Source organism: Acanthisitta chloris, unplaced genomic scaffold (assembly GCF_000695815.1).
Source record: "Acanthisitta chloris isolate BGI_N310 unplaced genomic scaffold, ASM69581v1 scaffold590, whole genome shotgun sequence".
NCBI lineage: Eukaryota > Metazoa > Chordata > Aves > Passeriformes > Acanthisittidae > Acanthisitta > Acanthisitta chloris.
The window spans coordinates 132,006-150,578 of NW_008650858.1; the positions used below are offsets into that span (position 1 = coordinate 132,006).

General features: G+C 39.0%; 1 protein-coding gene across 1 annotated transcript in view; it reads left to right on the forward strand.

The window, feature by feature from the left end:
• Window positions 1–15,228, forward strand: part of TMEM135 (transmembrane protein 135) — a gene marked incomplete at its 5' end in the record, with an annotated part of 145,436 nt that extends 130,208 nt beyond the window's left edge. Inside the window, 8 exons of the mRNA XM_009070356.1 lie at window positions 1–106; window positions 2,222–2,291; window positions 6,720–6,887; window positions 9,286–9,349; window positions 10,237–10,313; window positions 11,925–12,023; window positions 12,905–12,972; window positions 14,534–15,228. The exon at window positions 1–106 is cut by the window's left edge and continues 32 nt beyond it. Of these exons, the coding sequence (XP_009068604.1) occupies window positions 1–106; window positions 2,222–2,291; window positions 6,720–6,887; window positions 9,286–9,349; window positions 10,237–10,313; window positions 11,925–12,023; window positions 12,905–12,972; window positions 14,534–14,666 (785 nt within the window). The remainder of the gene's footprint in view (window positions 107–2,221; window positions 2,292–6,719; window positions 6,888–9,285; window positions 9,350–10,236; window positions 10,314–11,924; window positions 12,024–12,904; window positions 12,973–14,533) is intronic.
• Between the last annotated feature and the right edge of the window lie 3,345 nt (window positions 15,229–18,573).

Consider the following 18,573-nt stretch of genomic DNA (forward strand, 5'->3'; position numbering starts at 1 on the left):
CACCTGAAGCAGCATTTTCAAAAACAGATAGAAAAATCAAGCATTGTGAAAAAGTATCACAGCCAATGAACATACTGGCTCTAACAAAAAAGCTCATGGACAAAGTGTGAGTCAAAGAAAACCAAAAAAAAACACCAAAATGAGTCATTGTTACATAGTGCATTTTCATGTCTTGTGCATTGTATTTGATAATGTGTTATAATGCTTTTCCTTTGCATTTAAGTGTTTTTTCTATTCCTTTCTTACTGGATAGTTAGCAGTGGCAAATGATGAACTCTAGTGAAAGAAATATTTAAGTCCTGTATGTCATAGCTATGACTTGCAATGTGCAGTTGTCTAAGAGGGGAGAATAAATTCAGTCAATGCTGAGTGCAGAGTGGTGGCTGCTTTTTCTGCAGTTTTCAGCAAAACCAGTTCATGGCATGATTCTGCTGGAGCTAGTGGTGTGGTTAAGGAGGGAAATTGCACAGCAGCTGACCTTACCTGTGTCTGTAAGTGACTGTAGCATAGCCTTTTGGGTGATGTACATCCCTGTCATAAAGGAGAGCTACCTGAAAACAGGGTTGGTGGCACATGGGCTCCACTGTCCAGAGACAGGAACATGCAAAGCAAAGAATGAGTCTAAAACTGTTTTGTACAAGGTCAGATCTAGACATCTGAAGTTAGGCAAGGTAGGTGTTCCCTCCCTGTCTGTACTATCCAATTTATTGTCCTTTAGTATAAGTTTAAAGAAGTGACAGCAGATAGCCTTTCAGTCTAACACTTCTGCTATGCCTGATATGCCTGCTTAAGTCAAGGAGTCATTCATTTGCAGGGAAGATGGAATAAAAATGGACGAGGGATGTGTTTACACCAAATTTTCACTTCCATTGACCTCTTCAGGGGCAGTTTTATGACCTGCTGACATGCAAGAGAGACTCTTTCAAGTGCATTGTGTTCTCAAAGTAGTGGCTTATCTTACTTGCTCAGATGATGAACAAACATGAAGTGACCCCTGTCACATGGTGACTTCCTATGATTTGCTGTGATTTTTGTTGGAAAATATGAGGGAAGTCAGCAGTGGCTTTTCAGTCATGACTGTATTAGACAACAAAAGACCCAGAAGGAAAAGGCTGCTCCAGCTATGCACAGATTCTTTTAGCAGAGCTGCTTATGCCTATTTTGTCTTAAATACCTCTTATTCAGTTTGCTAGAGATAGTTCATAGCTCTTTTACTTTTCATTAAATACAAGGATTGAGGGACTATAGGTGGAGAAGAGCATTTTCTCTTTAAGGTTTTGAAACTCCCAACTCAGACATTCAGAAAACTTTCAGTTTTCAGTTCTAATGCTCTCACAGGTTTCTCTTCCATATGGTTCTTTTCAGTATAATTGAGTCTAAATGCCTGTAACCTGAGCACATTCTCATTACAATTTTTGCTATATAAACTGACCTCACAGATGATTTATGGCTGTTAGACTTTATAGTACACGATTCAAAACTTCCAAGATATTTGACACAGTATATAAATTGTGTAATTTATTTTACATTAAAGCTTAAATACTTGGATATAACAAAATATAATATTCAAACCTGGCATGACATTACTTCTTTTAATTCTGCATAGTGCAGGGCTAGAAACTGTACAAAGTCCACACATCCCACCATCCTAAGTCAATCTCTTTCAAATGCTCAAGGTCAAATTCTCAGTCCAAAGGAAGAGCTACATAAAAACATACACTATAGAAGAAATAGCCCCAAAGTGAAAGGTTTGTTACTGAGAAGTTTCACAGGGTATCTCCATGCATTTGGATGTTCTGCGTCGCCCTTCAATGAACCTACAATTGTATGAAATATGTAAGGACACAGGTAACAGATGCTTGGTCAAATACTCTTCCAGAACCATGGAGCAAACCAGGAAAGGTCATGTCACCTCACCTTGCTGACCACAGCAGAAAATTGTTCTTTAATTTAGTATTTAATGTGTGGCATGGCAAGAGGTTGGATTCAAATAAGTGTACAGACACTTTTTTCTTGGTGTACAACTAAAGTATTGTTAGTTTTTATTGTTCTTTTATGGCATCATAAAAGCTCACAGTGCCCTTCAGTGGGTAATGGGGAGAATGAGTGCTGAGCAAATAGCACTTTATGTATTTTTAGGCAAGAAAAATTTATGAAGTCTTCTGTCGCTGACGCTGAAAACAGCTACGAGTTAATATGTGTTTCATTATTCTTTTTGCAGGTGCAAACATGGCCCAAGGCATAGATGCTGTAAACACTATGGAGATAATTGCATCTCATACTGTATTAAAGTAAGTGCAGAAAAAGTTCGATTGATAAACTCTGGCAAGGACAGGGTAAAAGTCTGTAGTCAGGAAAAGCATATGCTTAGGAAGTGAGAAAGGAGCCTGTTACTCATTCTTCTTCCATTCAGAATGTGACAAGCCTAAAAACAGATTTTCTCAATTTAGGATGGGGTAGTGGTGGGGTTAAAGTTCTCTGGTCTTTCAGATTAGCTGTAGTGAATGAATAACATAAAATGTGTGGGAAAAAATGGACTAGCAAGCAAGGAACTTGTTTAACTATGTGATGCACTTCATGGCTGAGCCCACTTGTGACTCCCCACTAAATAAAGCACCTGGAATGTGCTGCTGTGGCAAGCAGCATGGCCCTGGTTCACGTGCAGCTGCACAGCTCTGGCACGTCGCTGCCGGGCACTGCACTCACTCCTCCAGTAATTTATTTTAAGGTCTCAGGGTAATGAGAGATTGGTCACAGTTGCTGCACCCAGGAAGAGCTGTTTATCTCCGGTGGTATAATTCATTCTCCATTATTAATGTGATCAGAGGAGTACTGTGCAGAGATTTGTCATGGCCAGCGTTGGGTTGGCACAGGTGGTACCACCTGCTATGCCTGTTTTGGGAGTTGATTAGACTCCAGAAAATCTCAATCGCTTAATAATTGACCCATTTTTATATATGGAGCAGCAAAAATGGATTTGAGTATCTTCAGATGCTTTTGACATACATTGCTTTCAAAAATTATTTTTTGAGCTTAAAATTTTATATGCAGCTAATGTTATCTCAGAAAAGCCATGCTTAAATTTAGCATCAGAAGAGATCTAGCACATTTATTCTTGTATATGTACTAACAACATAATTTTGTGTTAACACACTTTTTATGCTGCAGTATATTAGCATACCATGGTGTAACATGGGTATAAGTTGTGCTGGAGTTGATAGAATTTGAGATGGTGCTTAAGTGTTCTGCTGCATTATGATAAGAATATTCAGGAGAACCATTCATGAATAGTTTAGGATAGTTATGTTACTTTTCTGTTGTAGGTATGATATATATATAACAGACCCAGATTAAAAGTACAATTTTATAACCTGTCACCACTGTCTCACTCCACTTACTATTTCATTCATGGGCTCTTCAGGGCATGACATTTCTGGGGGCACAGACTTTCCATTTGTTTTGCGTTTGCTCAGTGCCTTGCCCAGTATGTTTACTATTCAGTGCCTGCCTCCTGGCCCACTGTGTCTCCCATTTTCTGCATGCTTATGCTTGGTCAGGTCAGCATCCTCCGAGGAGCAAACATTCCTGTGCCTCTATTTGCAGAGTACGCTGTGTTTTTCCTATAGATAACAGTGTCTGACCTTCAGAATCAATGTCCAGGACTGCAGTGAATATTATAATCAAAACAGATTAAAATTAAGTAGAAGTGATTTTATGCAGATTAGATATGCTCCATGTCCAGATTTCTGCTGATGGTGGCATCTCCTGATGTGCATCTGTTTTTCCATGGGTACTTTGCTAGAATTTCATCTTGCTGCACTTTTACATAGTAAAAATGTTGTCTTTCATTACTTAGCCATATTTTACAGTAATTAGCTCTTAACTACAGTTAGTCCAGACTTGCTTTCAGAGCTTTTTATTAATATCACACAACATCCTTATGCATCCTGTGCTACATGCTCAGCATTCAAATCTGTAAGTACCGTCATAACACCATATTATTTTACAAGCATATTTAGAACAAATAAGTAAGGATTTCTGTGCTCATCATGGAATGGATGCCTCTTCTCCATGGAAAACTCACAGTCTGCTGGAAGAATGATTGTGTGAGAGAAGCTTCATGGGTAAAGAGGGAGGTGATCTCCCCATTAATGGACATAATAAACTTGGAATGAAGAAATAGGACTTAGTCTTGTTCAGTTCTCTAGTTGAGAGACCCAAATCTGATTTCAGGTTGTGAGTTTCTCAGACTACAGTAGACCAGCCCCACACTACTCTCTCTGTCCTTTCTAGATGAGGGGGGAGACCTGTTAATGATTAAAAGAACATGGGGGCGGGGAGGAAAGTGGATAGTAGGAGTCCTTGTCCTCCTCACTTGCTTATTCATCATCATTTTGTTTGTGTTTCATACACATTTAAATGGAATGAGGGGAGAAAACCTAACTGATAATTGAGCTGATCAAAGTCTTGACCTGACTAAAAATAAATTTTAAAAAGACATTTTTATAAGGCTGTTCTGTCTTTAGAGAAGCCAGTTGTGCATTTCAACTGTATTTCATTCTTGTAGTATTTTGGTATAAATGATTCTTGACTGCACCAGTATAATCATGGAGATATTGCTGAAGTAGCAGTCAAATATTTTAATTTCCTGCCTTTTCTGTGAATTTTTTAAAAATTAAAACTGCTGAATTTAGGACCTGTTATCTTATATAACATCTTTTTTTTTTTTAAGATGAGAGCTATGTACTTCATGGTAGGGTATCTCTTCATATTAAGTGCAAGTATATGTTCATCTTAATTGTGACATTTGAACTACACAAAATTCACAGCACATTTACACCTCTGTCTCCCTTACATACCTTTCAGTAGGCATTTTCATTACACAATCAGATGACACTGGGTTGTCCTGATATGTTCAGTATGTACAATTTCCATAACTTTAACAGTAGCAGCTGGAGGAATGGAAATTTTTCATAGAAGTTGCTCCTGGATCATTAGATGACACAGCATATTTTCTTCCACTTCATTCACATAAACCACTTCTTGAGTAGCAGGGGGAGTAATTGCTTCAGTAAGAGTTTATTGCTGGATGTTTAACCACAATAAAATGTTAGGAGCTTTATCATGCAGTATATATTGCCCAGAAAGCCAATCGAATCCTGGGCTGCGTCAAAAGGAGTATGGCCAATGGGTCAAAAGAGGTCATTCTTCCCCCCTACTCTGCTCTTGTGAGACCCCATCTGGAGTACTGCGCACAGTTCTGGTGCCCTCAGCATGAGAAGGACATGGAACTGTAGGAGCAAGTCCAGAGGAGGGCCACAAAGTTGATAAGAGGACTGGAGCACCTCCCCTTTGAGGGCAGGCTGAGGAAGTTGGGGCTGTTCAGCCTGAAGAAGAGAAGACTGTGTGGAGACCTCATAGCAACTTTTCAATATCTGAAGGGCCTACAAGGGAGCCAGAGAGGGGCTCTTTGTTAGGAACTGGAATGATAGTACAAGGGGTAATGGGTTCAAATTGAGGGAGGGAAGTTTTGGTTAGATGTTATAAAAAACGTTTTTTACTGTGAGGGTGGTGAGACACTGGAACAGGTTGCCCAGGGATGTGGTGGCTGCCTCGACACTGACAATGTTCAGAGTCAGGCTGGATGAGGCCTTGAGCAACCTGATCTAATGAGCAGATGTCCTTGCCCATGGCAGGGGGGGCTGGGACTAGATGATCTGTAAGGGCCATTCCAACCCTTAAATTCTATGATTCTACATTTAAAGTTCTGTAGGAGGTGAAAATAGTTGAGTTTCTGAGTTTGAAATGTTGCTCGTTCAAACACTCTTCCAATTGCCCCTGTCACTGGAATTGAATGAGGTGACTGCTTTATTTGCCCATGGTCACTGCACAGATAGTTTTCATGTAAAGCATCTTCCAACCAAAAACTGGATAGATTCCATTCAGACTGATTAGACAAGTTCAGCCATAGGGTAAGAATAATGATAGGAAGTGTTGGAGGAAATTGTAAGAAAGTGGGGAGAATAATTTGGAAAGAAAAGGTCACTATGGGTTTGTGACATGGTAAAAAATAGCAGGTCTGTATCCAAGGTGGAGAAGTAAGCAAATTCATTGGCACCCATGTTATCCTTTGTCAGTAGTTCTACACATAAACTCCCTTCCAGTTTTGGCCTTTCCTTCACTGCAGGCATCCCTCAGCCTCATGTTTGGCTGAGGGAAAGTCCGTGAGCATATGCCAAGTCACCGGGATTAATTTCTAATTCTCACACTTTCTGCAATTTATTTTTGGTGGACACTTTCCTCCTCATTGTTTTCTCCAGACATTTGAGTGTCTTTTTTTCCACTGCATTGCTTTCCTCTATGTACCTTTTTGTGGTTAAAAGTTGGTCAGTAACCTGGAAATGAAATCAATCAGGATTATTTCAAAGGACAGAATTTTGGAGTAGAAGAGAAAAAGAGTTTCTCCCTTGAGGCCTTTCAGAAATTCATAGAAATTAAAGGAGCGCCAATTGCCTGTGATTTTATTGCTTTTGTTATTTTACAGGAGAACCAGGAAAGAAAAGGTCATTAGTTTGAAGATGGGGGTGCATTTATGCATTTTACATAGTATCTGCAGAGTGGTTTTCAAACTGTCAAAAATAAGTCCTTCTATACATGCTTTTGCTTTTCCTTTTTCCTGAATTTGTGATTTCTTACCACAGAATCTTTCTTTTCTCTAGGGCTTCATTAGGATGTTTAGCATCGGTTACCTGATCCAGTGTTGCCTTCGGATTCCTTCCACCTTCCGGCATCTGTTTACACAACCATCTCGGCTACTTTCCCTCTTCTACAACAAGGAAAATTTCCAGCTTGGAGCTTTTCTGGGATCTTTCGTCAGTATATACAAAGTAAGCTTATAGCATGCAGAAATGACAAATGCCATGTTTATTTCACTTTTCAGAATATCACCAAGAGCTAAAAAGTCCAACTGCTTTATGGTACTGAGGCTGTTTACTACAGCATGTCACCGGCAAATTCCAGACTGTTGCAGGATCAAATTGTAAACAGAGAACTAGTTTTCCATTCTGTGTAGGTTTTTTCTATCATTTTCAAATAAACCAGATGTATTTTGCAACATGGTTTCAAGATCGGGAGATAGTGAGAGAAAGTGAATTCAGATTTCAAAGGGTTTCGCTGGTACATAAAAGAATTTTAGAGCAGACACAAGTGGGGACTGCAGTAGCAGCAGTGTTGCCAGAGAGAAGCCATTTGCAGATTTTGTTGGCTCAAATATCTGGAATTCTTACTTGACACTAAGTAGCAGGACTCCCATGTCCCAGCAGAACATAACAACCTGTAGCTGGGGAGACATTGCACTTACAGCTTGAAAGTCTACACTTCCACACCATTATAAGATGACAGATTGTGAACTGATACGCATTCATACGACATTGTTGGAATTGATGGAATTATGTTTATTTATGCCAAAAGAGAATGTGGTGAAGCACTTGCCCTAAGGCAGAATATATTGCACAGTGCAGTGCTCAAGTGGCTTTTGCACTTTTATATTCGTAATCACACATGTAATTTTTCAACTCCCATTTTGCTTGCTCTGCAAAGTTAAGACAATTCTGTGTTGTTCAGGTTAAATATGACTTATTGAAAGACAAACAAGTGCTACTTGTAAGCAAAACAGCATTTCATTTGACTAGCAGTCACATAGAGAAACAGGAATTTATAAGGTTTCGGAGTTGAAGATTTTTTATTGCAAAGTGCAAGTGGGCTATTTAGAGTTTATTTGAAAATTAAAAAGAGCCTTTAGAGAAAAAAGTATTTAAATTGCAGAAGCTGAAAAGATTTTGATGTTTTTAAAAGCTCCATTTGTGACGTGTAATTTAATCCTGTAGATACTCATTTTACAAGGGTAATATACTGTGACCTTTATTTACTATTTATTAAGTATGTACTCAGCACTGGTGAGGCTGCATTTCAAATCCGGTGTTCAGTTCTGAGCCCCTCACTATGGGAAAGACATTGAGATGCTGGACTGTGTCCAGAGAAGGGCAACAGAGCTGGGGAAGGGTGTGGAGCACAGGTTTGAAGAGAAGCAGCTGAGGGAGCTGGAGGTGTTTAGCCTGGAGAACAGGAGGTTGAGGAGGGACCTTATTGCTCTCTACAACTACCTGAAAGGAGGCTGTAGCCAGGGGGAGCTTGGTCTCTTCTCCCAGGCAGCAAGCAATAGGACAAGAGGAAATGGCCTCCAGTTGTCCAGGGCAGGTTTAGATTGGGTAGTAGGAAATCTTTCTTCTCTGAAGGGATTGTCAAGCGCTCGAACAGACTGCCCAGGGAAGTGGTGGGATCGTCATCTAATACCAAAGTTAATCTTGAATTCACATCATCTTCATTTTTTGTAGTTGTCTAGACTCTTTCTCATGATAAAGGCTGTTTTCAACTACACAACAGCCCCCCTGAGATTTTTCCATACATCCAATATATTCTGTAACGAGGAAAACATATTAGCCTAAAAAAATTAGGACTGCATATTCCTTTGGATCCAAAATGCGCCAAGCATTTCAGGTTTTTTGGCTGTGGCCCAGTTTTTTTGAGTGACTAGAATCCTACATGCTTATTTCAAGCTGAAAGAAAAATTACTCAAATTAGATTGATTTGTTCTCTGATTTTGAAAAAAGTCGTAGCAGTAAACTGTAAATTAAAACACTGAAATATTTGGGGTACTGTGTCCAACTTTCTGGACTTTCGTATCACCAGTTCCTTTAAAATGATTCTTGTTTGGTTGTGCTGATGTCTTATGTTTTTGTTGATGTAATTCAGTGTTTCTTGATGTGGTAAAAAAGATTACCTAATGAGACATAACATGTCGCTGTCAAGAAAGGCTCTACAGCTCTTACAAAATTATTATGTGATTTTACATTTCCCTTACAGAGCTCTTACAATGGGAAAGTTTGCCTCCTCCCTTATCAATTAAATTGCCTTTTATTATAGCAGTCTTACCAAGCAGAAGAATGCATTATCCCTGGAAGTGTTCAAGGCCAGGTTGGATGGGGATCTGAGTAACCTGGTCTAGTGGAAGGTGTCCCTGCACGTAGCAAGGGAGTTGGAACTAGATGATCTTTAAGGTCCATTTCAATCCAAACCTTTCTATGATTCGATTCTTATTGGTATTATCACACTACATTCTTAATTCATACTGTGTCCTATATTACTAGCTCATAGAGGAGTATCTCCAGTCTGTGTGTTATGAAAGAGAAGTAACTAGGGCTAATCCTGTTTTCTGTTCACCTACAGGGTACTAGTTGCTTCCTGCGCTGGGTCCGAAACCTCGATGATGAGCTTCATGCACTTGTAGCTGGTGGTATTGGTATTATCACACTACATTCTTAATTCATACTGTGTCCTATATTACTAGCTCATAGAGGAGTATCTCCAGTCTGTGTGTTATGAAAGAGAAGTAACTAGGGCTAATCCTGTTTTCTGTTCACCTACAGGGTACTAGTTGCTTCCTGCGCTGGGTCCGAAACCTCGATGATGAGCTTCATGCACTTGTAGCTGGTGGGTCCATGAAAAGTTTATATTGCCTGTACTGGGACATTGCAAATACTCCTCTTGTGTGTCCTCCCATTCCCTTTTCAGACTTCTGTGATGAAAATAGGACTGTGTACATCAAGGTCGCTTCAAAGTGACAGTGATGTTTCAAGTAACTTCAAAGAAAGAGTTGCAATTAAAACTGTAAGGCAAATTCAATCAAGTGGTGTGGGGTTTATGGTCAGTATATTATTGTGTGCACAGATATAAACTTGTCCTTTAATTTTCAGCTGTAGAGATGTGAGATGCAAACACTAGCTCTTCCATGTGACAGAATACACATTGGAAATTATGAGTTCCACTGGGTCCAAAGAAGGACCTTTTTGCTGTGAAATTTATGTAGCGGTGCAGGCCCTTCCCTGCAGTTTGTGCATCCATCATATATTGGAACCTCAGAGGTCTCTCATCCCACAAAGAAGAGAGAAATTTGATACTGTGCTCCTGAGCACTGAAGTATAGATTTGTTTCAGGGTTTCAAAACTTCCTCTTTGTAATGACACAAGCCATGTGTGGATGTGCAGCACAGGAGCATCACTGAACTTTGTTGTAGCAACAGAAAAAAAATAGTCCTGTGCAGTGTTTGTTGAGCTGACATACCATAACAGCAAAACAAATCACAACCTTAACAATGCTTTTGTTTTCTAATTGTTACAGGATGTTTAGCAGGAATTTCTATGATGTTTTACAAAAGTACAACTATCTCTATGTATCTGGTGTCCAAACTAGTAGAGGTAAGTTACTACCCTCATAACCGAGTTCGTAATTTCATCTATTTTTTCAAGGCAGAAAAAAATAAAATGAACTTCACAGGCTTTGTCAGGCAATTCCAGTAAAACATAAAGTAGTGTGGTGATGGTGTGTTTCAGTATGTGTGTGCCAAGAGGCAGTGCTGCCATGTGGTCTCATTTCTTTCTTATTTTCTTTTCTGTGACTCATTTTAAAAGTCCTTTATCCAGTGTTCTCCATGTATGTTCTCCATGATTTTTTTAATCTCCTGATAGCCCTTTTCTTTTTAGTTTTCGCAGATTTTTTAAATCTGAAAGTTCCAAGAATGTCTATTCTGCCAGAAACATAAATCAGACCTAGTCCTTAATTGCATATTTATTGCCAAAAGCTACAGCTTAACTTCCTGCCTTTGTTCCCTAACTTTGGCATTCAGCAGTCTAAGATAACTCAAAATAGCTTAGGTTTTAGTCTATAGCTGGAGTTGTTTCTCACTGTACTTCAACTGATTGAATTCCCAGCTTCGGAACGAACTTTGTTCTAATTACTGTTCTTTAGGCTTGAATTATTTCAATGAACTTGTTAAACTTAAGAGCCCAGGAAAAAAAGAAGTTGTAGAGTTTGGGTATGTTGATTATACTTTGCTAAGCAGCATTTGATTTCTTACTGTGATTTTTCCATAAAATTGAGACTTAGTCATAGCTGTTTCCCCAACAGCACCACTGGAATGAGTTGAGAATGTTCTCTTACTATGCATCATCCCTGAATCACATATTTCTCCTGCAGACCTCGAGGGCCTCATTCCCTAGTGATATTTATCTACCTCCATTGCCAGAGCAGAATTCATTTCAAAGCATGTAAAAAGAAGGAACTTCTTTTTGTTATGCATAAAATTAAACATAAAAAGGGAAGATATTCTCTGTTTATTCCTGCTCCTTGTTGTCCTAGACCAAGCTCTGAAGGTGGTTCACATATTGGTTATATAAAAGCAAATCTGAGTTATCCATATTGACTTTTAGAACACCAGTTGTAAAAAACCAATATTATCTTGTATTGCTGATGGTTTTCTCTGGACTTTGAGACACTGTGGCTGCAGTCAAATAAGAGAAGTGCTGTGTGTTCTTTCTTTCTTTCTTTTTTTTTCTTTTTGACTACTTTTATCATCTTAGGCAAGCCAAGGGTAACTGACCAAGGAGGCGTGTGCTGCTTTGGAAGGTCAAACTGTGCTCAGGAAAATAAACTTTTGCATGTTTTCTCAGAAAGTAAAGTATGTGATTTCAAGCTGTTTAAGAACAGTGAATATTCACTTTGTTGGAATAGCTATTGCATTGTTCTTTTGCTTTTTTAAAATGAAGAATTTAACAGAGCAAACTTTCCCTTTTTTATCTTTAGGATCTGTAACACCCAAGTCATTGCTAGTCCTGTTCTATGCATGAATAGTCTCTTATTAGATTGGTCTTGGATAACTTCTATAAGCTATGTCAATCAATGTCACTCTTGTGGATATATAAAAACATATATCAGCATAGGTCAGTAATGCTGACATTTTTTTGAAAAGGTAGAATAAACAGTAAAAAGCTATTTTTGTTTCAATGAGCATTTTTTGTTTATTTTTATAGACTATATACTTCAAAGGCATTGAAGCAGGGAAGGTTCCCTATTTCCCTCATGCAGACAGCATCATCTATGCCATTTCTACATCGATATGCTTTCAGGCAGTAAGTATGTTGTTTTCTAATAGAACATGAAGCTCTTTAAGTCAAATGTTGAATGAAATGAGGAGCACAGGGACACATTTATATAAAAAAGATGGTGTGATACAGTGGATCCAGCAAGACACTATGAATTTGGGCTCCTGCATCCTGGTTTTCGGTATCACTGTGGGAAGGTCATTTCTAGGACTCAATTTCTCATATGTTTATAGCTGAATACATTATACAAAGCTTTGGAAAGAATCTTAAAATGCATTGACCCAGCAGATGAATATTAATGAACTTTCATAAGCATCTGAAAGATCTGTTTCTCAAGGAGGCAAACAATGATACAATGTTTTATGAGGTTTTTAATCCACTGAAAGTTTTCACTTTCAACTGACATGAATTAATGTTGCCTAGTTGAAAAAAGATCTGCAAGAAGTAGTAAAATACCCTGAAGTTTTACATTCAAAACAAGCTGTAGTTATTACCTTTTGCATTTCTCAAGTTGGTTACATTTCTTTACCCTCAGTCCTTTGATTGTCTGCATCAGCTAGAAAAGCAACTTTTCAGTGGTACCCAGATTACTATTCTACTACATGCAGTAGACAAAGTAGCAGGTAAATTTGGCATCCACAAGTGCAAAATCATGTATGTAGGAATAGTAAGGATTGTTGTTGCTTTCTCTGCAGCGAGATGTAATTTAATTGCCACCACTTGTAAAAGACAGTCTTCTGGGAATATCAGTCCGTGCTGGTGGTGGTCATATAGAGCACTGAATACAGCAGTGAGTGGTAAAAAATAGTTCCATAACAATCCTTTCACTAGTTTTGGCAACATAATAAAGCAGGTGAAGCTTTTGCCTGATGCTGTTCGCTGTCTCTGACAGAATCCTCTCCTTGCAGGCTGTCATGGAAGTTCAGAACCTGAGACCTTCATACTGGAAATTCCTTTTACGACTAACAAAGGGCAGGTATGTAATCAGGGGTGTGTTACAGCTTGACTAAACATGTCGTTGATCACATTCAGCTTTCTGTGTCATTCACCGTCAGCAGCAGAGCTGTACAAGTACATAAGGACTAATTTCCTGGGGATTTGCTTTTGCTTTTCAAACCATTTCCAGTACACCTGAAGTTCTTTGCTGCTGAAGTGACATTGCTGGATTTAGTTTAGAGACAGGAGCAAAGACTTAAATCTGGTGAAGACTGTTTAACAGATGAGTGTTTTACTGGAAGCCTTTTTTATCTTTAGTTCCCTTGGAGGGTGAAATGCTTTCAGATTTCAGTGGAATATGAAGAATCCGGTAAACAACTACAGAGGTTGAAGAAATCACTTAGTATGTACAGTGATTGGCAACACAGTATTACTTTGTGTTTAAAAGCATTACTAGAAATGTCTGAATATCTCCTGAGAATACTTTGGAGTTTTAATATTTTTTATAGGATATCTGTTTTGGTTGAGAAAGGATTTTTTTCTTGGAAAACGAATGAAGAATTTCCACTGATCATAACCATAAATTCACACTGTAATATCTTAACTGGATATTTTTTCTATTAATTGCTAGAGGGTTCTAAAAACTTTCTTTTTAAAATAGGTTTTGCTCTAACTGATTTATAACAATACAATTTAGTGAAATGATGTACAGTACACTGTTACACTGGTCCAGTATGTGTCAGAAACAAAGCATCCAAATCTTGATGTAGGTCAGTCTGTAAATGGCATTATAAAAGGTAATGTTTGCTGTGACAGTGAGCTCTCCAGACTATAAAAATAGAAGTGAAATCAGAGGCCAATCCCTGGAGCATGTTGAATCCACACTCCCCATGGCACAGTACACACATGAGGTGACTGAATACATTGCTAGATATAGTGGGAAGCTTTCCATGGGATGCCTGGAGGCATTCTGCAGGCGACCTGTGAGGCCATACAGACATGATACAGAGGATGATGCCAGTGCAGATGTCCAGTTTTGCCTGCACTTTTCAGTCTTGCCTTAGCTGACAGAGAGGAGGGGGAAAAATTCTGTTCTGCTCCTGTATTTTATCTAAAGCAAATCTCTGTAACAGTAATTTTGACACTCTGCATAGAGACAATTTCTTTTGACATTTCATGCAGTTTTAATTCTATAGTTTTGAAGAGTAATGAGATGGAAATAGGTTGTAACACTCATAAAATTGTTATCCAGACCTGGGCAGGTAGGGCCAGAGTTTGCTCTGCTGGAGTGAGAGAGAGCAGTAGTTTATTTCAATTTGACCTTTTTTTGTGGAGTTAAAAGTAGAAGGGGACTCTCCTCTTTTTCACAGGTTGTGTTATATGTGTACCTACACAAAGCACTATTAGTCACATTCATCAAACACGTTTTAAAAAAAAAAATCTTTATTGCCTGAGATGAAAAACTTGCAATCTCTGATTAGTGCAGGTTGAGGCCTGTGTTTCAGAGATTCTGGTAGTTTCTCATGAAATGAAATAATCCTAACAGTTTTTTCATAAGTGAATGAATCATATGTTTGTGCTCCCTTGTCTTTCTTTTTCAGGTTTGCTCTCATGAACAGAAAAGTTTTAGATGTATTTGGTACTGAAGCATCTAAGAACTTCAAGGATTTCACACCTAAGCTTGACCCAAGATACACAGTTGTACCACCAGAGCTCCCACTAGAGCTGTCTTGAACGTGACAGTGTGACTTATCATTGAATGTGATCAGCATTTTGTCCTGAAAAGTTAATTAACTTGACAGTCATATATATGGAGGAGAGCTAGGGCTCCACTTCAGTATTATTTCCATGAGAAATGCTTTTTACCAATCAAAAATACTGAAGCTTTGCAGGAAGGTGTGGCTTAGTGATTAAGCCTTTCCATAAGCAGAAAATATATCTGAATTACTGTAGTTGGTTGGCAGTATGGTAGAATCCTGAATGAGTAAAACAAATGAGTAATATATTTAGAGAAGTAAAACACAAATATGCATCATAATTTCAAAAATTCTGTAGTTCATACCTGTAGAATATGTCTTGGTAAAACTAAAAGTAATTCTTAATTTAGGAAGGAAGACAATTGGCATAGTTTAGGTCCAAAATTTTACCTGATCTTAAAACTATTGCAGTCAGATGAAAATGCCTCCTTGGTTTTCTAAATTGCCTCACTGATTTGTCTCAAAAGAGCCACCACCCACTCATTAGTTAAAATTAGGATATTTTTACACAGCTGTGGTTGCAAAATAAAGCATTCCTTAGGAAAAGAAAATGCATATTGATTCAGAAGTCACATTCCAGGGCTGTAAATTCCACTAATGATAATTAGACAAGGAAAACAAGGAGGTAGGGGTGGCTGCTGCACCCCGAGGAGTGGTGGGTGTGGTGCTCAGCGTCTGCCAAGCGGAAAAGGACAAAACTGGCAGAGGAAGGAATGAAGCATTCCAGCCTCTGAGACAGTGCTGGAAACAGCAGACAGTTACAAAAATAAAAAAAGCCAAGAACAAAACAAAACAACCCCCCCTAAAATATACTGAAGTGTTTATTTTTAAAAGGGCTTGACATCAGTGCCTCAGATGGCATCGGGTTGTTTGTCAGGCTGCAACTCCAGCCAGCATTTCAAGCATTTCTTTAGAAGAGAGCTGACCCCTGAGGTCAGGCTGTTACAAGAGAATAGTTTTGACAATTGTATTGATAGTGGTTTTTACTTGTACTTGGTGAAGAGTGGTTTTCCATCAGACAGCCACGACGGCACAGTTACGTTAAATTTGATGCGGTACTCAATGCAAATAACTACCTACACAAAGTCCATCTCATTTTTACCCTGCATATTTCTGCAGATCTGTGTTCTAAAGCAAGACCTTGACATGCTAATTGCTTTTTTTTTATTATTTTGCTTTTTTGGGCTTTATAAAAATTATAATCCATTCAGGTGATGCCGAATGATGTCCATTACCCTAGAACTTAATGAAAAGGTGAACTATATTCACATTCAACTGAAAAGAGGCAAGATAAGCCAGGGAATGAAAATTGCAGTTGGTTGCATGTATTTTAAAATAAAAAAAGAAGAAATTATTGTTTTATTGGAAGTCTTTGTCAGATGATACAAACTGGACTAATTGATAGACTCTTTGTCTTGTAACACTGTAATCCTACCCCAGCCTTAAGCATATTTTAATTCCACTTAGTTGAATTCATTAATACAGAATATACAGTAATTTTTATCAGATTTACAGAATTGTCATGAAAATTGTACCAATTTCTGCACAAAATCTGCTTCTTCATCAGCTATACTAAAACAGTGATGCTTTATCACTGTTACTAAAGGTGCTTCATCCTTTAAAACAGTGGTTGTCCAAGTTAGTGTGAATAAAGTTCTGCAAGCTAGTTTGTATGCAATATTTCATTGCTTGAAATATTATATTAAAATTCTGCAAAAGGAAATAAAAGTTAATTCAACAAGAACTTTAAGAGGACTGTAATAGGTTTGTAGTGTTTTTCCACTGGAATATGGTCTAAAATACTTGACCTTGTGAAGTCTGAGAAGTTATATATTTTAGGTGGTATATTAGAACTCACACACTATATTATGAATACTTTCTAGTGTAACTATATACCATTCTCAAACTTAAAGATATTTTATAGATGGAGTAAGTTTCTTCACTGGAATGACAATTGTGATTGTTTCTCTGAGTTTAAAAAAATACGAGAACTACATCTCAGCAGCTAAACAACAGTTTTGTCTATGTTTCTTGCTTCCAAAATTCACGGTCCTTGTTTCGAGTTATTTTCATGTAATATAAAAAATAAATTTTTTTAAATTATTTTTATTCAAATTGAATATATGTAAGAGAAAAAAATTAAAGTCCTAATGTTCTTCCCAGTAATAAACAGTTGCTGCTTGAAAAAGTTGACTTTTTGTCCATGTTGTTAATAAGCTCTCTGGAGTCCTAAGTGAATCATAGAATCATAGGATCATACAGTAGTTTGAGTTGGAAGGGACCTTTTAAAGACCATCGTGTCCAACCCCCATGCAATAGGCAGGGACACCTTCCACTAAACCAAATTGCTCAGAGTCCCATCCAACCTGGCACTGAGTGTTCCCAGGGATGGGGCATCTACCACCGTGTCCAACCCCCATGCAATAGGCAGGGACACCTTCCACTAAACCAAATTGCTCAGAGTCCCATCCAACCTGGCACTGAGTGTTCCCAGGGATGGGGCATCTACCACCTCTCTGGGCAACCAGTGTCTGACCACCCTCATTGTGAAAAGCTTCTTTCTTATACCTAATCTAAGTCAACCCTCCTTCAGTTAAAACCGTTATCCCGTGAAGTAATACTCGGTGTTGAAGGTATGCTGGGAATGTGACTGTAATTCGTGGCTGTAAATTGTACATGTTTGCTGCAAAATGAAGTCCTAATGCAGTGTAAGTGAAGAGGTAATGCCAGAGCACTTCAGCTGGCAACCTCAGCTCTGCACTTCCACGGGTAATTATGCAGTATGAGTTGATGTTATTTAATGTTTCTGTTTTAAACAGAGAAAACCACATAGCCAGTTCTGCTGCAGGGAAGAGCCACACACCTTCAACTCTGCCCACCACGTGGCCGGGCGGGGAAGAGCCACACGCTTTCAACTCTGCCCACCACGTGGCCGGGCAGTTGGGCTTCATGTGACTGAAATGGCAGTGTTTTCTGCCACCTGATGTGGCATGGCTAGTTATTTTTTGATCATATGATGGGTGTGTCTTTGATCACGTCAAACTGCTTGCAAAAGTTGATTTTGCAAAGAGGAATACAAGGGGAGGCTTGCTCAGGAGATGGTGGGAAGCAGTCAGTCTACCTGAAATGTCACAGTTCCATGATAGGGGTTTGAGTGTCCTCAGGAAGTCTGCTTGAGTCAACAGTGCTTGGCTCCCTGCAGGTATCTCAGAAGACTGCTGCCTCAACTGTGGCTCACAGAAGCAAACATGTCTATGGCAGGCAATTTTTTCACCTTTCCTTGAAGTTACTTGCCTGCATGGCTCTTCTGGAGTTCATCCCCACTGCTCTTGCTGCACCACCCTTACTGTGCATCTCAGTCCCTCTGTGGCTGTAGTCCTTGTCTTGCACCCAGACCCCCATGCTCCCTGTATGCAGCACTTTCCTTGATTCCTCTTAGTTCTGCATCCCTCCCTCACCTCTGCCCATCCCAGTGTCAACTGTCCCTTATGTTTTACAAGCTCCAGTGACAGCCCTTGAGTGTCTCCTTTTGCTTCCCCAGAACAGTTCCTTCACTGGGCATCCAGGGCAGTGCTTACTCCTGCCCAAGGGAGCAGGCAGGCAGGGACGCTCCCCTGTGTACCCCATCATTTGCTGTCACCCTGGGGTTTTGGTTGGTAGAGCTGCTTTAGAAGCAGCAGAATTCAGCAGTCCAGATCTAGGGTTTTCCCCTCCCAGTCCATGACATTCTGGCCATGACTAATATAAATATGCAAAATTACACAGTGAAGATTGCAGTCATTCTTTGGTGAATAATCATTAATATCCTTTGCCTGCCCTCTTTCAGCTGATTTTTAGGCTCTGTGAGATTGTTCCCATTGCAGACCTTCATCTCTTATTCTCAA